The sequence below is a fragment of the Arvicanthis niloticus genome, chromosome 27 (genome assembly GCF_011762505.2).
Source record: "Arvicanthis niloticus isolate mArvNil1 chromosome 27, mArvNil1.pat.X, whole genome shotgun sequence".
In the NCBI taxonomy this organism is placed as follows: Eukaryota; Metazoa; Chordata; class Mammalia; order Rodentia; family Muridae; genus Arvicanthis; species Arvicanthis niloticus.
The window spans coordinates 25,047,642-25,072,666 of NC_133435.1; the positions used below are offsets into that span (position 1 = coordinate 25,047,642).

General features: G+C 40.0%; 1 protein-coding gene across 3 annotated transcripts in view; it reads right to left on the bottom strand.

The window, feature by feature from the left end:
* The window catches only part of Cfap299 (cilia and flagella associated protein 299), a 471,810-nt gene that overhangs the window by 401,453 nt on the left and 45,332 nt on the right, over nt 1-25,025 (bottom strand). Inside the window, exon 4 of one of the 3 annotated variants that reach the window (XM_076926436.1) lies at nt 24,484-24,614. The exons of the other annotated variants lie outside the window; for them this stretch is intronic. Coding sequence (XP_076782551.1) covers nt 24,484-24,614 — 131 coding nt within the window. Of the gene's footprint in view, nt 1-24,483; nt 24,615-25,025 lie in introns of those variants that run through there. 3 annotated transcript variants of the gene reach the window in all.

The following is a 25,025-nucleotide window of genomic DNA, read 5'->3' on the forward strand; positions in this document are numbered from 1 at the left end:
ACTAAGTAATATAAAAATCATTTTTCCAATGGAAAAAGAGTAAGTAAATATTTAATGCACCCATATTTAATTGTACTAATAGACCCCCATTATATACTGACTTGGGTGAAAATAAGCTAGGTTCTTCTTAGCCCCAGAACCTGAGTATGCTTAGGAACCGACATTGAAAAGCGTTATAGGCAATAACATGGTGCATGTGCTAGAAGGAACTTGGACACATGGAGACATGGGGAATGAGAGTAGAGAGGGAAGAGCATCGGAGTGTGGCCATCTGCAAACCCAGAACAGAAACTAATCCCACGGACGTTGTCCTTTTGAACTTCCATTTCTAGATGTAAATCGTATTTCCATGGCTTAGGAAGTCCCGGCTTCATGAAGAAAGCTTGCTCCTAAGACCCTGCTGTTGTTGTTCTTGTCACCCCACCACTTCCTGCCTTGTTGGTCTCCCCTGACGAGTGACAAAGAAGTTCATCACAGCCTCTGCCATGGGAGCACAGGGATCTTGTCATAGTGATGACGCTACCATAAAATGGACTTTGGTAGTATCTCTTGGTACTCGATGAGAAATGTACAATTTTTCCTATACATTATGTTTATAATATAAAAATGATACAAAAATGTCAGGAAAGACCTTGTAATATTTAACATGAGACTTTTTCAATTTTTTCAGTCTTTTATTAAAAAAATATGTGGTTTTATGTTTGAAATGGAAACAGGCAAATGTTCATTAAGACTTTGTAATGAACACCTTTAATTTTTCATAGCATAATCACTGATAAATCTCATTCAAACATGCAGGTGATCACAAATAAACATTTTGTTGTTGTTGGAAGTCTTTTTCTTATAAAGTTATCAGAACTCAAAACTTCCATTTAACTTAAAATGTAATAATTCTTAAAATTAAATTTCTTCAAGCTTTTCCTTTAACTACAAATATTACTTATGAAATTAGTTGCATTTGTCTATTCATTCCTTCACTCACTCATTCATTCATTCCCTGTGGACAGAGCAGTGAGCACATATGGCAGTCAGAGAATGACTTACAAGAATCACTTCTGTCCTTGACCGTGTTAGCCCCAGGGACAGGGCTCCGGTCATAGACTTAGCAGCACGTATTGTCACCCACTGAGCCATTGCACTAGACCTTTAACTGTGAACAGTCTTGTGGGGATGCTGTTGTCAAGCCGCCACGTATTAGAAATTACCAAAGATAATCTTCAAATGTATCCAGACATTGCTTTCCTCTTCTCAACAATGGCGAGAAGAATGAGGAGAGGAAGCACTGGAGAGCAGGGTTCACACTGACTCTCCTGCTCTTCCAGTACATAGCAAATGCTGTACTCAAGCTTCTTGGAAGCTGAAAAGATATTATTCAAGTATTATATTTTGAAAGTCAATAGCACTTTCATTAAACTATACAAATACACAAGGCATGAAATCAGACCCTGTCTTCATCTTTGTCTGTCTCTGTCTGTCTCTCTACCACCCCTCTCAGAGGCCACTCATCAATTACTTATTTCATTAACTATTCAATATTGTACCTTGGACAATCAATATATCACAGTGTGAAATGCTCTGATCTGGGTTCTTAGCAAACCATGTAACAGCTTGCCTGTTTCTCTAGTCACCATAATTCTAAACTTTTCAGTGAGGAACAAGCCACACACCTTGGTGAACAAACATTGACTCATGTAAACACCTCATAATGTTAAAAAAAAAAAAACATTTCTGAACTGCAGGATTTAAGAAGATTTGAAGGAAATCTTTGTGTGTGTGTGTGTGTGTGTGTGTGTGTGTGTGTGTGTGTGTGTGTACATATAGAGAGTTGTATATTATATGTACATAACATATATTTTTATTGTAGCCTAACTATGCTATCACTACAAAAACATATCTGCTGACTCCTTAATATTTAATCAATCTCAAGTTTTTATTCTTTTTGAGTCCCTTTTGTGGGACATCTGGGCCCAGGGGAAAAAATGGTTAAAATGTCATTTTCTGGCTCTTCACCCCTTGACTTATTTTTTAAGTAATTTCTAAGATTTTTAGAATCAAGCAGCTGAATTAGGACAGGAAAACTGATGAGCCAGTGCTGCCCTTGGAGCCCTGCCTGCTGCCTGGATCAAGCTGGCGCAATCCAGGGGCAGCAGCAGTTTGGCTAGTCCTGCGACAAAGCCTCTGTGCCCTTAAGAATTGAATTCAACAGGTAGCAAGGTACTCCTCTCTTGAAATTACAGTGAAGGAAGTATGGAAATTTTTGTCTATCTGGGTTTTTTTAATTGTAAAAATGTGTGTGGCCACTGCATGTTTATTTCTGACCAGTCTTCAATATTTAAGTTTACTATGTTCTACATGTCTGGGTATTAGATTATTGGTTTATAAGTTACTGGGTATGGTTAAAAAAAAATCTGTAACATCTGTAACAAAAAGTTAGCTTAAAACCTGTAACTCAGGGTTGGAGTCACTCTGTGCAAGAACACATCATATGAGTCAACCTAAGGATATGGGATAATATTTGTATGCAATTCCTGTCCTAAAAATCAGACTTACAAAAGATAGGATTTAAAACAATGTTTCTTTAATGAGGTATTAAAGCTGTACCTTCATGTATTCGTATACAAGAACTTTCCTTGCTGGCAGTCAGACTTTGAAACAAGAAAACAAATGCTGTAAACTCTCATTGAATGTTATTTAAATACGGATAATTTTGAAATTGTTTCACACTGTTCTACTATCACTTTAGGTTGTTCGATCTCATTGCTCGTTAGGAACATGGGGTGCCACTCACCCTATTCAGACTCAGGCACGTGCGTAAAGTCCAGGGTCAAAAAAAAAAAAAGATTATTGACTTAGAAACTGTGGAATAAGGTTAAAACTCACAACTCAGGGTTAATAACTGAAAGTCCATGCTCAGGTCATCTTAAATCATGATTCCATTCTGAGATGTAACCAACACATGACTAGTCATCATTTTGATGAATGGTCGACCTCTGCATGCTGCTTGTTTCTGCAGAATAACTGCTCTTTGCCCTTGCACCAGAGGGTGTGAGGTGGGTACACAGGACACATTCTTCAGAACCTAGGGCTGCCAGCACAGGAACTGTGCAAAATGCATAGGAGCAGGTCAGGCTGCAGCGATGCAGAAATACTGCAAAATAGGCCACCTTGGATGTCAGGCCAAGGAGTTAGAATGCATCACTAGAAGCCAAAACTGTGAGTGAGTTAGGAGATGATCTTGGTATGATTCATATTTGAAAAGAATATTAAACTCGCAATAATATAGAAAACTGGATAGGAAAGTGAAAAAATGGGACAGGAAGGGAGGGAAGGAGGTGCCAAAAATGTAAGTAAGAATTGTTAGACCCACCATCAGCAACCAGCATAAAAGGGAAAAAGCCCTAGTTAAGAAGAGGATGAAGCTACTTACAAGAAAAGTATCAGTAGGTAAATTAATAGAATATGGTGATTAATTTTATAGAGTGAAGTGATGTAAAATGAATAGTAGAAAATTAAGACATAAATAGCTTAACACTGTTGAGAAATTAGAAAAACCACTCCACTTAAAATGAAAATAAATCTCAAATGAAATGTTGAAAATGCTATTATTATACTTTAAATATGAAAGGAGAAACACTACAAAAATATTCAAGTGAATAAACTGACAAGCCACAGGTTTATGAGAGATGAAGTAATGTACCTGCCATTTCTTTTAAGATATTTAGTGGAAAAAGATTAAAATTTCCTGAACTCTGTTGGAAGTGGACATAACAATCATAAATCTCAGTCAGATAGGTAAAGGGAGAATAGTTATTTCTAATAGAGGAGTTATTAAAATTAAATCATCTCTGTTGGTTGTTTTCGATTAAAAAAATAAAAAGACAAACAAAAGAGTGAAACCGAAGAGAGTAAGTGAAATAAGTAATAAAATAAAACCTAAGCCAGATGAGGATTTATTTCTAGGTGAATGAATTTTCCAATTTGGTTAAGAAAGAAATGGAGTAATTAATAAGGTATCTTTTAAAAAAAAAAAAAGAAGGGTAAGTAAAGAAGTTAAGAATTATTTACACACACACACAGGAAAAGGGGGCAGACTGTTGGCATAGGAATGACCTGTGGAAGCTGATCAGGAGGCATGTAAATAGTGTGGTGCTGTTCCTCAGGTCACCTCGTTCAACGTTCAGCCAATCCAGCAAAATCTGTGGACTCGGGTTCAGTAAGAAACTTTGTCTAAAAAAACAAGGTAAAGAGTAACTTAAAAAGACACTTAATACTGACCTCTGTCCTACACACACACATTCACACATACATACACACTCATACACATACACACAGACACACATAGACATACACACTCACATACACACACACACACATGTACTTATGCACAGGTGTACACACACTCACACAGGCATACACACACCTAAACACAAGTATGCACACACATGTACTTATGCACAAGAAGTATATACACATACACGCACACTCACACAGGCATACACACCTAAACACAAGTATAGACATATATATTTATGCACAAGTACACACACACACATACTCATGAACATAGGCACACAATGCACACATGTATTTTTGCACAAGCATATACACACATATACTCATGCACAAGTGCACACACACACATGCACACATAAAATACACGTGTTACAATCTGTGTCTTATACCTTCTCTCCCGACTTGCACTCTACCAACTTCACAGACATTATTTCATCTTCACCATGCTCCCTTGTGAGAACTCAACTAAGGAACATCGATGCCAAAGACGTGGGTATTCTGGCTTCTGCCATCTCCTGTCAGTGTCTATGACATTAAGACAGACTAACCTACCAATATGCAAGTAGAGTCCAATCTCAGTTCATTTACATTTTTGAAAGACCTTTATACATATGCAGCAGAACTAGCAATGTAGTAGTCACCCACTTCCACCCAGGACGTTATTAAATAACATCTTAGAAAATGCATTTCCACTTCTCTTCACCTAGGTGATATTTATTTGCACGGCATCTTTGTATGATTCACCACATTTATTTGACATCTATCACAATGTTTTGTTCCTGACTAGCTCTACTGTCCTAGGAAAAGGAGAAAGGTGCATCGAAAAAGCTACTAGACTGCATGAAGATGACACAAAGATTTGTACACAACAAATACAATCAGTGTAAGAAAAAAATGCTATTTTTCATCATCCTAAGCATTTAACATTATTTGCTACACAACAGCTAATTGATTCAATTCCAAAACATCAACACCTTCATGTGATAAAAATGGCACCAGGGTGGCCCAGAGAAACACATCCAAGTGCCCATTCTAATCCCAATGTGCGAGCCACTACTATAAATGAACATGTGATGGTGAGGTGGGAAAGAGGGAGTGTGTGGTGGAGAGATGGGAGAGAAACCAAGTAATTCCTGTACTGTGGAGAGAGATGGACCTGGAGGCATGATGACATTGAGGAACAGGGGGATATGAGGAGCCTGTGCAACCACCCAAGGATATGGTGATATCTGGGGTCTGGCCTGACACCAAGGGCCATGTCTGAGTATATGGTCCTGCTACACCTGTGTTGATGTCTGTGGCCTGAGTTACCACCAAAGGCTATGACGGATGTCCATTGTCTGGGCTGTGACCCTGGGCCATGTTGATGTCCAAACATTGTGCTGAACTAGCCCTGCCCCTTGTGTGGTGGTAGTAGTGGTGTGGGCAAGGGAGAGATGCCCTGCTCCTCCCTAGCCCCTGCCCCTTGCCAACTTCAGGAGAGCTGCCCCCAAGCCCATGAGAGCAGGAACTGGCCCCACCCCTCACCTGCTGAAGCACCTGGGAGAGTTGGCCATGCACCTTGCTTGGGCAGCACAATAGAGCTGACCCTGGTGGCTCGGTGCAGGAGAGCTGGCAGGCTAACCAACTCAGCTTCCACCCAGGCCTATATTAAGGGCTTTGAGTTGGGCCACCCCAACATCTACTCCATCAATGAACTGCTGGAGCACATGAAGGGGCCGGCTGTAAAGATCCAAAGCTGCAGGGTCTCCATGACACAGGGCAACAACAGAATACCTGAAGGGAATCCTTGTGAGAATCCAGCATTGATAGCAGCAGAAGTCAGAGGCCTTGAACCAGACCAATGACTCATTACGATGAACATTTGCAAGTAAAGTTGTTTGGGCAAAAGGATACCCTGTGTGACACAAACCAACTTCCACAGCAAGATGGTATTTTTGTTTAGTTCATTTTTACTTTTTGTTTTCTTTTGAGGGGGAGGTTACAACTGTGGAGGGTGGATATGAAAGGACAAGGAGGTGAGTAGGACTGAGGTACACTATATGAAATTCACCAAAAGTCAATAAAAGGAAAAAATTATTTAAAGTTTGTGCTGTACTTTAATGGGCAGGGACGGTGGTACTTTCCAATGAAGACATTCCAGCAAATGAGAACTCTTAGCTAGGCATGGTGGTGCTCACCTTTAACCCCAGAACTTGGGAGATAGAGACGGGCAAATCTCTGGGTTCCAGGCCAGCCTGGTCTACAGAGTGAGTTCCCAGGGCTACCAGGGCTACACAAAGGAATGCTATTTCAGAGAGGGGAGAGACGCTCTCATCTCACCGCTCCATCATTGTGGGTAGGGTGGCTGGGAATGCTGAAAGTTCCTCCAGGCGGGAAGTTAGGCACAGCAGCAGCAGCTCATTAAAGGCCATCTCCATGGTTCCTCGAGGCAAGGCCATCTCCATGGTTCCTCGAGGCACAACCCCAGTGACAGGAGAAAGTCCTTGGGTTTCCAAAAAGGCTTTATTGGCATGACAGATGATGGTTGAATCTGGATGTGCACCCCCCTGAAACTCAGGGCAGACCTGAGTTAAATAGGGAGGGAGAGGGGAGGAGCTGGGAAAGAATGCTTAATTGGCTCTGCCCTCTGGCCTTTAGGCATCTCATTAGTATGTAAATCTCTCTAGGACCTGAGGCCTGTAGTCATGCCCTCTACCTGTGCTCTTTGGGTGGGGCCTACATTGCCCTGAACATGACTGAACAGTGCAGGTCAATGGAGTTCCATGCCATGTGTTAGGAACCTGGATTCTGGGAGAGCTGCGGAATAGATGCCCATCCCTTACAGGCAATGGACACCTGCTGGGTCTCCGAGCTTTCCAGCCAGTGCTTCGACCAAAACCAAGACCCCTTTCACATCATCTCTCAACTCAGACCACACTCTTATCTATGACCGTTCAACATCCTTGCTTACATTCTTACATGTATGGTTGTGAGCCTAGCCCTTAATGGCTGAGCTGTCTCTCCAGCCCTCTTACATTCTTAAAAGGGGGAATGATAAGGAGGTGAGGCATAATGGCAGTCCCTCCCCTTTAAATACAGCTCGGGTTGTGCCCACCAGGCTTCTCAGTGCTCCCAGCCAGCTGTAATGCATATGGTCACACAAATCTCAAGGGAGACAGGAGAACTTGCTATGTTCAGCTACAACCTAGGAACTGCAGCACTACGGAAGAGGAGCAAGCAGAAATCTGAGGACAACCTTCATCCTTTGCTACAGTCTGTTTCTTCGGTACTTGAAATATCCATGCACAACCTGATAGGGAAATGCCTATCACTTCAACAAAAGAGAAATGCTCAGAGTCCCATTAATCACTACATACAGCCAAATACCCATCTCTGGAGATACACAGTCCTTTGTAGTGAGGATAGACATAGTAGCTCTTGGTCTGGCAAACTATAAACTAAATTATAAGCTTATCTGTCTGTCACCATGGTAGATACTCAAGACTTGTAAAGATGCCACATATGGCCATCCAAATGCCCTCAGACATGGAAGGGGTTGGCAAACACACAGTAGTCTCTGGGCCCTGCAGCATTATGTCCCCTAGGCAGGGTTCTATACCATCACCTGGTCTCACTGTAGCATAGGCCTGTTCATTTCTCCTAGCTGGAAACCCCTGACTTATTTGGAGGAAATCTCCTTTGTCTTCCAAATGCCTTATTTCTATCCTTGGCATGGTGCCTTTCTGTATTTTCCTCTCCTTTGTCATTAACCAAGCAGTCATTACAAAGATCACTCCTTTGAGGGGCTGAAATGTTGGGAGCCTACTTCTGGCTGCTCCAGGTTTGGCAGCCCAGGAATTTCCTTAGAGGTTGGACAATTATAGGCTTTTGCAGGGCATATTGTTGTTCTTTGTCCATACAACTCCTTCACAAACTTGGTAAGCTTCTAGGCAATTTGTTTTGGATTAGATCCATATGTAAGAAACTGTAGCCAAAGATCTAATCTAGATGCAGTTTTTAAACCTAAAGGTTCCTGTCTTTTTCTTATTATTCTGTGTTTGCTGTCCATCTCTTTTGGGGAAGCTACATGCAGGCTACGTAAACCACTTTGTTTGGGTGGGAAGGCAATACCCTTAATTTGATTTTCCCTCTGGTCTGGCTCCCAGATTTGGCAGAGCCTCAAGCTTATCTCCTACTGAGGCAGGGGCTTTGAAGCCACTGATTATAACTGCTTTGGTTTGGAGTACAGGAGGAGTTGACTTTTTCAACCCTTAAAGACCTCATATTATAGGACTCTCAGTGAAATTATTTTGCTAACCCAGCACAAAGAGATTTTCTTAGCGGTTCTGTATTCCTTTCCACTTCTGGTTGTCTACTGGCTAACTGTCATCTGAGTCCAGTTTTGTGATAGAATGTTGCTAGGAGAGCAAGCAGCAGTCAACACACATCAAAATCCTGCCCCTCTCCTCTGAGCCCCTGAATGTCTTGGTTTTAGCATGTGGTCTGTTGTAAGATATTTAAAGCTACAGCTTGACTAAGTCTCTCCTCAGTGTTCTTAAGAGCAATCTGTTTCAGATCCCAATCCCTATGTCTCCTCATCCCACCTCCCCAATGGTAAACAGCACATGCCGAATGCCTAGGTCAGGCCTTTGAAGGCATCTTGCATCTGAGAAAAAAATGTTAGTTAAGATACAGGTTTGGAATGCATAACTATGATGCCAACGCAGTAAGAAAAGAAGATAGGCTTAGAAGTCTTTTCTCATTTCCATACTTCTCGGGGCATTTGGGGGGATGCTGGGTTCTTTGCCAAGCAGCTTTGTCATTTCGGGGAACTTGCTCTTTTCTAGGTAGCTCTTGATAAGTATTTCCAGAGCACTTTTCAAAGCAGCGAGATTAGAAGAAGTGACACAAAGAACAACCTTTGACCTTCCTTATCATTAAGGACGGGTCTGAAGGAAGCACAAGTCACATCCAGAGGCACTTAGAACAGCCATCTTTATTTTGTAGACAGAAACATATCCTGTTACAGCAGGGTCTCTAATTACCAGAGAATGAGGGAAAACAGAGTACAGGGCAGAAAGCTATTTTTCTGGCTTCAGAACAAGTGATTTGCTTATTTGTACCTAACATGTTTATATTGAACCAACAGCAAGTAATAAGTTGTCTAGATCATTTGGGGAGCAGTTGCTATTCTAGAGATGTCAATGGGAATCATCTCAATGTATAAAGGTAAAATATTAGAATAAAAATAAATGTGCACTTTACACTTTACACTCACTCAACACTTAAGATACAGTTGACACTGACAAAGTATGAATCAACGCTTGAGCGAACTAACTGCTCAACAAATACTAGTTGAGCATCTACTGTTGGACTCGGCTGCCCAGACTGACCTTGAACTTGGTGTGCAGGCAACACTGCAAACTTGCAGAGATCCTCCTGTTTCTGCCTCTCAAGTACTTAGATCACAGCTATGCACCACCATGCTTTCATCCAGAAACTTTAAAAGAGTTACATGAAGTCCCATTAACCAAAGAGGCCCACGTATCTTACTAGTGGTATTGTAAAAATGAAGTACTAGGTACATTTCATGACTGTCATGACTGTAACACTAAGGAAATTTCAACAAAATTCCTAGTGAACACAGAAAATAAAGTTTTTACAGATCAAAAGTCAAAGAATTTCATAATTTCAAAAAAGCTATAAATTTAGTTATCTTTTTTTACCTTATTGAATAAAACAATTATTCCATGAGCAAAGAAAATAATTGGCTATTATTCTATTATTTTTATTTATACTAAGTTAGTAATCAAATATTCTATATTTAAAATTTTTTAAAAGAACAGATTATATGAAAGTGAGATACATAATGACTTGCTGAAGTTGAGGGTGTTTTTTCAAGTAATTAAATTAATGGAAAGAAAATATTTGTTGAAACCATCAACACTGTTTGTGCTTTTTTTTATAAAAAAAAAAGATTCACTCATCATCCTCAAGAGCTGGGAGAAACAGAACTCTGAATATTAGTCTTTAAGGGAAATCCTCTCAGTTCTGAGGCCTTGTCAGAACCACAATGTATAGCCACGGAAGGTATTAATGCATGGTTAAAGCTGTTATTCTGCATAGTTCATAAGACTTCATGCTCATTGAGGGAAATACCTCTGTACTTACATAAAGCACGTGTTATAATTGCTCAGTCAGTGGTGCATGCTCCCTGACATCATAGGTTCCTTAAAATAACATGGCTCAGCCATTGTTTCCAGGAAATAGCATCTCCGAGGAAATCACACAACTTTGGCTTTCATGAGATCTTTGTATTTGAGAACAGATGAACACACTAAGGTCCATACACAAAACAAAACAACTGCTCGACTCTTGTTGTGTTATGGGAAACTTTTTAAAAGTCTTTTTGATGATAGTGTTTGTGAGAGTGAGCAAAGCTATGTAATATTCTATCAGCAATGTGAATAAGAGTGTAAGAATAATCATCTGTGTGCATGTGTGTGTGCTTGCACATGTGTACACACAGTTGTGTCTGTATATGCCAGAGGTCACTGCTACACACCTTCCTCAATCACTCTCCACTTTATTTCTGAGACACAGTCACTCACTAGACCTGGAGCTCACTAAATTGGCTAGAGGAGCTGTCCAGCAAGCTCTCAAGATCTGCCTGCCCTGGCCTCCCCAGCACTGGAATTACAGACACAGGCTCCTGCACCACAGTGCTTGTTCTTGGGGGAAGGGTAAGAGGGGTGGAGATAGAACTTCGGGCTCATGGGCTTGTACAGCAAGCACTTATCAACCAAGTCATTTCAACCCTAAGTGTTATCTTTTATTATGAATAAGCACTGATGGAAAGAACTTGGTCAGATACCAAGTCGAGCATCCATGCTCCCTGCTTCCCAGTTCCAACACTCACTACCATGCATATGTGTCTTAAAGTAGATTGTCCATTTTAAGAAAAAATAAGGAAAACTATCAACAGTGACAAATGCTTTCTTACACAAACATTCTTATAGATAAAACAGATGAGAGGAAGAACCAGGGGTCACGGCCAGTACTCTATCATCAGAACATAGTTTCCACTGGAATCTCCTCTCACATAGTCTTACCTACAGCTATAGGTGAGATTCAGCACTCATTCATTCATTCAGTCATTCAAAAAGTACCTATATGGTCTTCTAGTGAGCTAGGTACTGTTCTAGGCTTTGGTATTCAAGAAACATCCCTGTGTTCATTGAGCTTACTCTGTAGCAGCACAGAGAACATAACCCATGCTGTAAACACAATCTAGCATCAAAAGACCTAAGGAGCAATATACAGGACCACAGCAGCCTGGACTTCATTAAAGAGACAAGTCATTCTGCAGATGGTGGTTTGTTTGGTTGGTTGGTTGGTTGGTCGGTTGGTTGGTTTGGTTTGGTTTATTGGGGGTGATGGTGGTTTTGGGGTTGTTTGTTTGTTTTTTGTTTTTTGTTCTCAGGGACACATATCACAGCATTCTATAGCTACTGAGCTGATAGAGAACAAAGCTTCAAACATCTCGGGAAATGAGTGGGGACCTACCAGTTGAGGAGGCATCACTTAAGTAGTCTCAGACAATCAGAAGCTAAGGGAAACCACACACCGGCTTTCCCACATAACCAAGTGACTGCTAACTCAGAGAGCTACAAATGGAAAAGTTGCCCTAACTCAAGGGCTACTTTGAACCAGTTATAAGAAATGAAGAAGAGGAAGGAAATAATAAAAAGATGAAGAAGTAAGGAAGGGAGAAAGGGAGCAAGAAGCTATAGGAGGCCAGAGGGAAAGTAGGGATGAGGGAACAGAATAGGAAGCAGAAAAGGAAGGAGGAAGGACTGGTCCTTTGATGGGTGCTTTCTGGGTTGTTGGTGTTCCCCATTACATTAAAAATCTAAAGTTCTGTCTTCTAGGTACTAAACAAAAATGGATAAAAACCCCTGCTCATAAAGTGCCCATTTTAGTGGGGTTATGATCCAGCAATAAATATAAAGTAAGTGAAATACATAGCCTACTTAATATGAATAAATGCAAGTAAGTAAAAGTTGGATGGGGAGGTAGATGAGATAGGGCAGGTACCATGGGGGAAACAAATGCAACTTTCAGTGGATTATCCAGAGGGCCCACTGAGCTGAATTGAGAAAACGACCCTAAGAATGTGAGGAGTAGACCAGTTCAGTGTTCAAGAGGACCAAGTTCCAGGCTAAGGCTCAGGGTCTGGATAACTTCTGGAATACACGAGAAATGGGAAGAGGCACAAGTGGCTGGGGTCCAGGAAGTCAGGCTGCTGAGCTGAGAGGCACTGGCTGTACGGTGTACTGGGAGAGAAGTGAGTGAGTCCCAAGCTGCTTGCCTCGGATTGCTATTTGCTTGCATACAAAATCTATAGGTTGTGCAGATTTGGGACAGACGCTCAGAGCACAGGTTTAGGTGTGGTCGAGTGGACTTGTAAGCAATCTAATAATGAACCTGGAAGGCAGGGAAGAGCTCCAAAGTAGAAACTACCAAGTAGGTGCTCATTAAAACCACATTTAATGTCCAGCTAATAAATCAAGAGGTGGCATGAAGGCAAGCTGCAGATATACAATGACTTGGCTGCACAGGACTTCAATTTTAAGGAATTAAGAGGATGGAGAGGGGAAGGGGAGGAGGTAAATATGAAAGCCAAGTGAAGGAAGGATGGTGGGGTAAGGAAAACAAGTTCAGTGTTGCCACAAGACAAATAACCACTGTACTACAATTGGCCACTGGATTTGATGTTCTGTGACTTTGCCATAACATGCATTTTTTTCTACTTAGTATTTAATGAATTATCAGGCATCGCAACAGTGCCTAGCACATAGTTCATGTTACATAAAAAATCAATAATTCAATTATTCTCATTTATTAATATAGATTTAAAATGAAGAGGCAATTATGCTACAATGATACAGTTCTTTGGGGCAGTTAGATTAAAACTATGAGGGTAATCAAAGCTGCGTGTTGTAGGTAACAGTGGCATAAATCCAGAGAGTAACAGTGTACGGAAAACATAAAAATACAACCTAAAATGTCCATTCCTGTGGTTCCCTTTAACATCCAAATTAGTTATTTTATCCCCAATGCTGCACATTTACAAATGTGGCCCTTTGTATAATTTTATAATGGCATAGTACTAATTACAATTTTTAATCAAAACTCAAAAGACTGAACTAAAATCTTAGTAGTAATAAACATTTGATAGCACGCTCACATTCTTTTTCTTTCTTTCTTTTTATTGGATATTTTCTTTATTTACATGGCAAATGTTATCCCCTTTCCTGGTTCCTCCTCAAAACTCCCATCCCATCTTCCCTCCCTGGCTTCTATGAGGGTGTTCCCTGACCCATTCACCCACTCCCATTTACCCTCCCTTGAATTTCCGTACACTGGGGACTTTGAGCCTTCATAGTACCAAGGGCCCCTCCTCCCACTGATACCCAACATGGCCATCCTCTACTACATATGCAGCTGGAGCCATGGGTCCCTCCATGTGCACTCCTTGATTGGTGGTTGGTAGTTTAGTCCCTGCAAGCTCTGGTTGGTTGATATTATTGTTCTTCCTATGGGGTTGCAAACCCTTTAGCTCCTTCAGTCCTTTCTCTAACTCCTCCATTGGAGACCCCATTAGGGACCACCCGGTGCTGAGTCCAGTGGTTGGCTGCAAGAATCCACCTCTGTATTTGTCATGCTCTGGCAGAGCCTCTCATGAGACAGCTATATCAAGCTCCTGTCAAGCATGCTCATATTCTTAAGATCCAATTTTATGTTCATGCCATTATAACTAAATTGAGTCTTTGCTATCTAAATGTTATTTAATATTTTAATAAAGCTGGGTTTATCATTTGAAATGACATAGAATTTCACCACTATAGTCATGGAAATGAATTAATAGGTGAAGAATGATGTTGGCATAGTAGGGTTGCAAGAGAATCATGCACTTTATGACATTAAAGCAGAAATACTCCCACAACATCTCTATTGTGACTTTACACATTTTATACTGAGATATGTGATCATTTACTTCTATACTTATACTCTATACATGTACTTAACTATAGTTCTCTAAGATGATTCATATACTTACAGACAGGCATGCAATGTTTTAGACAAAGAAGCTCAAGCCAGAATTGTCCAGTTACCATGCCCTTAGCTTTACCAAAGCTAATGGACTCATCTAATTCAGATAAATAGATGCAGAGCAATTAGTTAGTCCTAGCTGATGACTGATTTTATATCAGTTGAATACTGGGTACAATAAACAGAAATAGTCCAGAATGTTCCTAGGTCATTTCCCAGAAAGAACTCATCAGGAAAAAGATACTTTGATTTCAACTTTGAACTCTGAACTGTTTGAACTTGTCAAGCACTCATCCCACAAATAACCTTGTGCTCTTTCTGTAAACATAGTTAAATGGAATTGAGCCCAATTTAGAGCAAAAATGTTTAAAGCCAAGAAAAATAGCCATACTCTATATGGAGTGCAAATAATTCTGGAAATGTTAATTTATTGCCATTCATTATTTGATTTTAAAGAATGTGATGTTGCTTTGTTTAAATATTTCTTTCAAGAAAATAGTTTCTATGTTTCTTTATTTGTACATTATTTACCTAAAATAATTAATTCGGTTGGTTAAAAATGAAGCTGCTGTATATAATTCCAAGAATTCATATTCTGTGCCTCCAGCCATTTCTCATAGCCACATGGGTTGCTTAAATTTACACTATTGTTCCCTGAAACTTAACCCTATTCACATATTCACAGGAAACAGTCAAAAGACCAGTCCTGGTCTATTTTCAATTTAAAGTGAAAACCCTAAGATATTGAATGGATAGATGTGGTAACAGAATGAATGTAGAAACTCTATAGAATTTAGAAATAATAACAAAGCAAAGGACATCCTCTGATAAGAGAAACTAACAGAGCCAGGAACAGCATCCAGATAGATGCCATGAGAAAGAAGCACTGGATAAGGTACAGGACCACTTTACCATCACTGACCAAAAGTCATGTGTTCAACTTCTGCAAGTTTTATTTGGCTACTGCTGGTCCTGCAGTAACTTGGTACCTATAATGTTGCTTTATCAATTATCCTCTGAGTTTGGAATAGTGAAAATTCAAATCAATAGTACTTACTAGTTATTGCTTCTTACTTTTCACAGTACATAAGTGAGAAATGATAACTAGGTGGCATTATGATTTAAGACTAAAAGATAAAAATAATAGATGAATCAAGAATCTGAATGCATAAAGAAAAATAAATGTTAAATCTGCTATTAAATATCTAAAATTACAGTGTTTAGCTTGTTCTGCCTTTTATATAAATTCTAAGAATTACAAGATGTTTAAATAAAAATAAAATATCCTAAAATATCATGAATTATAATGTACTCGGGTACTCTGAATGCTGTTTAGTGTGTCCTTGGTTTGGGAAAATATCAACAAGGCTGATGGTGCAATGATCTTGTAAAATGGAATGGGTCTTAATCTTTCAGGAGTCAAGTTAAAATCTAAGTTTAAAAATATGGCACTTTCTCTAGAAATGAGCACATCTAACAGTGACATGCTAGTCTGAGACCATTCGCGCTGACTGGTAAAACACTGAGAGCCCATGCCTGATGGGAACATGTCTTGCAGACAGATGAACAGTGAAGTTACAGATGTGTTATTGCCTTTACAATGTCAGGAAAGAAATGATAATACCCTGGGCACAGTAAGCACCAAAAAATTCTTTTTCTCAATGAAAAACAGCTTAATAGATATTAATACTCTATAACTTGTCTGCAGTGATACACAAAGCAAAATTGAAATGTTAGCAGAACAGAATTTTATGGTTAAATACTGTCCAGAAGGTGTTGCTAACCAAACCTAGGCAGGGCTTCTCTTCCACACAGCTTTCCCAAGCTGCTGCTATACATATGCACACACCAAGAACAGACATTTAACATTTCTTCTGCTTCTTTTCAGCACAAAGTCCCCTTTCCCTCCAAATATATCATACATTCAAAACTGTCTTACTTAGGAAATAACAGCTACCAATGTTTTCATTAATAATCCGTTTTAGAAGAAGCAAACATATTTCCTGTACATTCTGTCTCTCTTGTAAGAAAACGGAGGAGATATCAGTATAAAAGAAAAACAATGTCAGAGAAGGTTTTTAGAAACTTAGAACACAATATGCATTATTATATCCCAACACAAGTAGTATGACTTCTTTGTTACCTGCAGGTACTATGGGGAAGCAGGACAAGGCCATGTACAAGAAGGAAGGATGAGAATGAAGCCATTTGAGTCCAGCAGAAAGTGTCCTGTGGTAAAACCAAGCATAGCCTGTCTAAGCCATGCATTGCAGGCCCACAAGGGGCCCGAGAAAGTGAGAAAGTGGCATGTTGTTGCAGTGGTTCCCCAAGGGGTATTTTCCCCTGATTGTCTGAGACACTCTTTGAGTATGAGACAAAGTGAGTTTGGGAGGTCAGCCTGGGCTACATGGGAAACTTCTTCCTAAAAACCATGTATTTGCTGCTAGAGTCCATTTTGTGCTTCATCAAATAAGAATGTTCCCTTTCTTCTGGATTATTACAACCAGGACAAAATATGAAAACATGAGAAAATAAGTGAACAAAGGAACTTAAACACTGCTCTGTTCCACAGAGAACTGACTCTCATCCTCCATCCCAGCCTTGTGAGCCCAGTGAGGAACGTAACTAGTTTATGTTTGCTGGGCCTCCTGGAGTGTTAGCTCAGACACAGTGAAGTAAAGAGTATGGCATTTAAACCAAAAGGCTTCAAGGAAGAAACACAGCAAGTAAGCTTAGAGCTTTGAAACAAAAGTTACGGTGTTGTGGGATATGGTTCTAAATACATGTTGAGAATATATGCAAAACAGCACTGTTTTTTTTTAAGGAAATAGTCAAAGTGAAATTAAAATTTTTATTCTTCATTCAGATTAGGAAAGTAATTAGATAGATAGCTTTTAATGAGTTTTATATGGGGGCATGTGCGTGATATAAGTTCTGTGGCAGACCTGCTGACGCCTTCCCTTCCTCCACCCCATCTCCAGCTGATCACGGAGATCTTCTCTTCCAACATTCTTCCCCATGTATCCTTTTGTCTCCATCCCCAACTCCAGCAGGAATCCACTGGGAATACACTGGGCAAGCTCACCAGAAATGCAATTAAGCCAAGGAAGCAGGTAGACCATCTGCAGTTCTTCACTAACCATCCCAGACCCAGAAAGACATATATGGTAAGTATTTGCATATATGTGAAAACTAGCTATTAAGTCAATGATAAGCAAACTACAATTCATATGACCACAGAAGTTGAATATAGAGTAAGAGACTGGGGGAACAGATTTCCCTAGGATGAAGAAATATCATAGTTATGGATGGACTGGTGTTTTTGGAGAAAGGGCTGGAATAGGAAAACCAAAGGGGAGGGGGAGAGAAGAGAGGAATGAGGGAGGAAATACAAATAGAGAAAACTGGAATTTAGGACCATTTGAAGGTAGTATGGAAACAATAGAAACTTCCTAGACTATACACATATGGGGAAATCTAAACAAAATTGGCAAATGAAGGAGACAGAGCTCCAACTGGACATCTCTTGACACCAAAGGAAGCTTCCAGTACTGGAAGTGAGTTTAATATAAGCAAGTTGTTTACCTCAGGGTTCCCATGCAACCCTGAAACAATCCTATCTAGTGTCAAGTTGCTCTCCACAAACTAACAGCAACCCTACTGCAGAAGACAACATATATACAGCACACTGAACAAAGAAGTTGATCTGGGACCTACCTAGAGCACTCACACTAAAGGCTAGTGTTTTTAGTAGGAGATGGCACTCTGTACCCTACCAAAGGAAAAATGGAAACATCATCCCGCCTATAAACCCTCAATCTACAGTGGTGTCCTGCCGGCAAGGCATACTGATGCAATGGTGGCACAAAGCTTTGGGAGTAACCAACAAACATCTGACTTGACTTAACGCCTCTCTAGGAGATGGAACCTATATCCAACACTAATTGGGTGACCAAGAATCTGAGACTAGATACCCCAAGGACCTAGGGGGAAACCAGTGACTACTGTTGTACTAAAGGAAGGTAGCAATAAAATGACTCCAGGGGACATTCTGCTCTACTCATGAATTGGTGCCACCTTCAGAGAAGCTTCCTCCTGCAGCAGAAGAGAACAAACACTGAGATACAGATGACATGCAGAGAGCAGGAGACTCAGAACACTCAGCACTAGAGGAAATGTCTTCGCCAAATCCTTCCCCTCAGGGTTCAGGGAAGCCTGAAAAAGAGGAGGCAGAAAGTGCAAGAGCCAGAGAAGACAGAGGAAACCAAGGAAAGAAGAAACACCAAAAGTAGTCCTCCAAACTGAAACAAGCAGAATAAGGAACAGAAGCAAAATTCACACATTTCTTCTCTCATAAATGATTCAGCTGCCAAGGAATCCTAACCTTTCTCCTCTGTCCACACAAAGATAGAAATGTTTACACCCATTTCATACAACTTGAAATTTTCTGGCTTCGTCACATGAGAATTATACATAACATCACTGAAGCTAATTAATAAACTTCATACAGACTCAGATATGTGTCTCTCTATATATAAGCTATCTAAATTTCCTTAGACTATGAACTTCTGGAATATCCTAAGGGATAGATTAAAAGTAATTATATATATACATTACACTTTCTATGCATGCTTTTTGGGTTTTATATTTGTATTTTATTTTCAGATTCTAATATGATTACATTGTTTATGTTGGCTAGTTATGTTTCAAAGTTAAAGTCCTAGGAGAGGAGGGAGCCTTAATTGAGAAAATATCTCCATAAGATCAGGTTGTGGGCAGACCTGTAGGGCATTTTCTTAATCAATGATTGATAGTGGAGGGCCCTAAACATTGTAGGTGGTGCCCACTCTGGACTGGCGGTTCCACGTCTATAAGAAAGCAGGCTGAACAAGCCATAGAGTTCAAACTAGTAAGCAACACCCCTCACCTCTGCATTGTTGGACCCTGAGATCCAAACCAGGAAGACGCGCTCCCATAGAAACACTCACAGACAGGGTTCGATGCAAAAGCAAGAGGTTTACTGATCCAGCGCACACTGGGGTTCCAGGCATGCAGGCTAGAGGAACCCTGAGCTACAGCTAAGGGCAATTTTTATACAGTTCTCACAGGGTTTATGAAGGCAGCCTTATAATCACCTCCTAGACAATGCTAACCACAAAGGCTGACCTCAAATGGCTGCTCCTATAGCCATTTCTTGGCAACATTATCTTATGACAATGAGTGTTAGCTAAGTCTATTTTACCATAGCCCCTGTTTACCCAGGTTTATGGTGCTAAGGGCCCAGCTTCCTGATAACCTTTCAATTCTCTTATCTTGGGCCCTTCTCCTGGAATATATGTGTAAGCCTTTGGAATGTGCTTCTCCCAGAGCGTGTCTCTGGAGAAGTTAATAATTTTAAGTTCGGGCTGAGGCCTGAGATTCCTTCAGCATCAGGCCCTGGCTCTAGGTTCCAACCCCATGTAAGTTCTTGTCCTGACTTCTTCAGTGATAAATGATGATGTGGAAGTGTAAGTCCAGTAAACCCTTTCCTCCCCACCTTGCTTTTAGTCATGATGTTTCACTGTTGCCATAGTAACTATGACTAGGACATCACTTCTCCCTTCTCGTTGTTCTCTTTAAACCTTCCCATAGACTTTCTTGCTCACTTTCCAAATCAAGGCCTCTTTTCCCATTAATTATTCTTAAATTCATATATGGATATGCATGTGTATATAAATATATTCCTAAATATAGCTTGCTCCATCTGTATAATGTTCCTTGAATATATATTTTCAGGACTGACCATTTGGTATTGAATAATCTCAGCTCATACTTAAACAGTCATGTTGGTGACACTGGAGCTTCTGGCATCACTAGAAGACTCAATCTCACAGCAAACTCCCCAGTCCACTGCCTCTTACAATCGTTCTGTCCCCTCTTCTGCAACATTTTCTGGGCCTCAGGTGTGGGAATCAGTCATAGGAGAGAGGGAGGGAGACATAATAGGGGAGGGAGAGGGAGAGAGGGTGAAAGGGCAAGAGAGAGAAATAGAGAGAACTGAGAGACAGTGACAGAGAGGTCAATTTTGTAGAAAGCACTGAAATATGTCCCTTTTTTAGAAAAAAAAAAAAAAAAAAGACAAGAAAGGCCAAATATCATAGTTAAAACGCAACGTGTTAGTCTATTTAATTTGATATTAAATAACACCCAACCTTATATTTAATCCTTTAAAACTAGTTAGTATATTTATTTTTTGAGAAAAACGTTTGAATATGTATAGCTTTTTATATAATTCCAATATTAGCTAGTATTATTGAAGATCTACCCCATGCCAGGTACTATGTGAAATTCTGGGTGCATTCTGCTATCTCCATGAATTCACACAAGTTTTCTAGTCTAAAACACCTAGTCTTAGCCACTAATGTGTTTGTTGTATTTCTTTCCAGTATAAGAATATATTCAAGTGCTCATTCAATACACAGACTGTGATTCTGGGGGGCTGGAGGGTCCAAACTCAGTTTCAGCTCAAACTTACCCAGAAGATTCTTACAGAAAGGCAAGTTTGGAAGGCCCAGCTAACCTCTCCTGGTTCTCTGAGAACACTGGCCCCCCTCCGTGTGTCACCTGAGCATCCTTTACATTCTCTTTCCCTGAGGGAAAAAATTTTCCATGGCATTCCCTGAGGGTGTGAATGGACACTCTCTCATCTCCATTTCTTTTGGAACTTGTTAGAAAATCCTCCATCCTAAGATGAAGACTATACCAGATGGAGCCTTCCAGAAAGCAGTAAAGCAAAGCATAAGAACCACACTCACACAGGCCGTAAAGCCAACAGCTGACATATCTATCATCTTCGGCCTTTTCACAGTACCTTAAAAGTACCTGGAATCACTAAGTGAACATGCATGGGATGGTATATAAAGGTAAATAGATAGAGATCTATTTAAATGTTAAATATCAGACTCATGTTTATGAAAATCACATGGAATTAAAAGCAAGCAAGCTGAAGGCTCTACACAATGTTCATTAAGCTGTCATTAGTGTTCAATGTAATTAAGTACAAAGAAGCTAATGATTAAATGATCCCTTTTTGTGTGTACTTGGACAAAACCCCAATGGCCTCCACACAGTTAAACACCTAGCCATGCATCTGACTCGCTCGGTAGCTCAGCTATCGTGGAGCTTGTTCACCAGACTGACTCGTGTTATCCAAAGACTCTGCTATTTTTACAAGAGACTCTAGTCATTCCTGTATAAAATCCACCCTGAGCCATTGGGTGGCTTAACTGCCAACACTGCCCTTTTTTTTTACTAACCACTGCACAATAAAGGAAATGTTTTTAAGTAGTGACTATGTAACAAGGCAACAAGTGATTAGAGTTGAGTCCATTATCTCTGTTGCATTTTATTGCTGCAGGTGCAGAGGCTTGCTAAGGGCAAGGTTCTCCCTAAGTGAAAACAAGTCTATTTGTACACCTGCACTTGCAAACACTCCTAGTGAAAGACCGAGGACAGATAATGGAACATAAAAACAACTCTAAACATTTCTTCACGGAAGTCTCATTCAGGCCTTCTCCAAGAGAAGGCAGGGTAAGAATAATGCTTGATTTCACAAAGACATCCCCAGAGCTCCTTGTGTTCCAAGAAACCCTGTGCACTAAACTGTGGTAGGGGGAATATGTTTCTCATCCCCAACCAAGGGAATGGTTAGTGGCAGCACTAAGAACTGAGTGTGATCCATGTTGTCTGATACACAGTAATAGCTTACAATTCAGTCATACAGTAAGCATCTATTGTTCCTTCCACATACTTGCTGAGAGCCTACCACAAGTAAGGCATTGTCCCTGGAATGCGGTATAAAAAAAATGAGATCACAGGATAGACTATGAGGTAATACGTTCAAAGTGTAACAAAACGACTAATAACTAGAAATATTAGGGAACACTTAAAATCCAGTTGCTGCTAAAACAGTACTATGCACCAGCTATGGGGGGACCTAAAGAGCAATGAAAAGTCAGAGAGAGAGAGAGAGAGAGAGAGAGAGAGAGAGAGAGAGAGAGAGGAAAGCACACTGATTCTGGATTTACATTCAATGTGTATCGTACATAGCAATGCATTTAACATGTATATGTTACATAGCAGCTACACTGAGCCAGTACATAATAGGACAGTGTCTTTTCTTCACCCGGTGCTACATGTCAATTCATTCATTTCCATTTTTTTTTAATTTAGAAACCTGCGGGGCATGGAGAGTATTATAGTACTGCCCAGGTACACTACTCAACTTACATAATTCTGCCATGGAGTTCTATCTTCCTCTTAAAGGGCTAGCAACTTCATTTGATATCATTTTTATAGGTACTTTGCTTTAGAACTTAGTTTACTTCAAAACTTCTCAAGAACTTTTTCAATCCTATACCTACTGAACCAACGACGGATTCCCTCAGGTCCACTCTTTTCCTTTTCTTTTTTTTACTTACACACAAAAAAGGACATTTCTTCCCATCCCACCATCACATTTCAGGTATCCATGTGGTCACTGTTTATTGTGTTTCTCTTAAAGAAGGGCAAAGATGTGACAGTTTACAGTGAATAAAACAACAATTGTCTCACAGTTCCAAAGTCTGTGGAGTCCAAGATCAAGAGACTGTATGGCCCAACTGTCTTTTATTAGCCTTCCTTCCCAACACCATTTCAGCTGACTTGAGATTTCGACACTTGCATTCAGTCAGAAGACACATGCAAACTGGCAAGGGTTATAACTGTGTCTAAGAGGGCATAGAAACTCTTGAGCAACTTAAAGACATACTGTCCCTCCACAGGTAAACAGGTGATGAGCTGTCTTCTTAAAAAGATGAACATCATTACCCCTAGACAGTTGATGAATCATATATTATTTCTGGTTGGGCTCAATATGGTGGCCCTTGTCCACATTAATAATTTTATTTATTTTTTGTTTTGTTATTTAATTTCATAGGAGTATATATTATATGTTGAATATATTCTGCCCATATCCCATATCCCATATTCCATTCCCTCTTTTCTCTCCCTCTGCCCTCCACAAATAACCAGCAATGAAAGATAATAGAAAGAGGCATGGTCAAAGAGAAGACTCCCAGTGGGGCAAGAAAAACCTCTTCCTCCTCTTTCAACATAGATTAAGACTGAGTGGGAGATCTCATCTAGCTCAGAGTGATGACAAGATTATCAATTGAAAGAACATTTGTGTTATGAATAGGAGAATGGTTAAAACCCTCTGATAGCCCGAGGCATGACCATAAAAGTACCATGTGCAGAGGTGTGAGTGCCATTCATTAGTCCTAACAGTTTGGGGACAGGGGTAAATTTATTCTTTTAAAGCAATATAAGAGTAACAGCCTTACTATTGGCGATGACACAGGAATCCTGCAAGAACTATAAACTCAGGTCAAGGTCTACCAGCACCCTACATTCTTTCATTACTCTGAACTATGTATTGGCTATAGCCAGTGTGTAAAAAGCATTCTGGTGGCCCAGTGTGCCACAGACTGTAAAGAAGAATTAATGTATCAGTCAGGAATCTGTTCACTACACCACCCTCTGACTTCATGGTGAGATAGACACTACTGGATCCACTGGGATCCAAGATCATTTTTGGCTCCCTGAGCAGACAGGTAAAAAAAAAAAATATTTCTTGCAAACATACACATGAGTGACACTGTACAGATTGAGCAGGGTATGCTTATGTGTTTAGTATATATATATAGAGAGATAGAGATAGAGAGAGATAGAGATAGAGATAGAGATAGAGATGGATATAGATAGACACAGATATACATATGTATGTGTGAAAAACAATTAACGAAAGAAAGAGGTCATGAATTTATAGAAGGCAAGGGAGAGCTTGGAGGGAGAAATAAGAAGGGGGAAATGATGTAATTATATTATAATCTTAAATTAAAAGAGAAAATGTTATAAGACAACCAATAAATAAATTTTCATTATTCAGTAAGACCACAGAACATAGCAAAGTAAACACATTCGCTTCCTCATTTTGCAATGTTAAAATCAGTTTGGATTTGATTGATTTAAAGTGTAATTCTTGTTATTTATTCCACAAATGCTCTTGAGAACTTACATCCACTGTACTAGAGATTCTGGAGGAAGTAGAAGGATTGAAGCAGAACCCGTGTCCTCCATTAAACCATACTCCAGTGGACACATGAAAAAGCCTCTCGTGTTTGGAGACCTAGGCATGGCCTTAAGTGTCCAGACACAGGAATTTTAAGGACAGACACCTCATCCAGGTATCTTGCTCATCAGCTATAGTGTTCAGTAAACTGTTATTCAAAGCAACCAGTTTTAACAGAAGCTAAGATTCGCCATTAGCTGAAAGAGGTTCTGTACAAACAAGCAGTTTTAACCAAGGCTAAGATATGTTAACCAGAACATCCTGACCTTTGCATCCTAGGAGAGAGTTGGGTAGTTTTCTACGGGATTCTCCATCAAGGAGATCAGATTCTGGTTACACCTAGAAATAGCCTCAGCAAAAAATCCAAGATGGAGGAAACTTTGAACTGTCTTGCCCCATCGTGAAACAAAAATTGTAAAAAATACCTATCATATAATGATGTATCATTGAGACCTCAAAAGAGAAGGAAAAGAAGACTGCTATG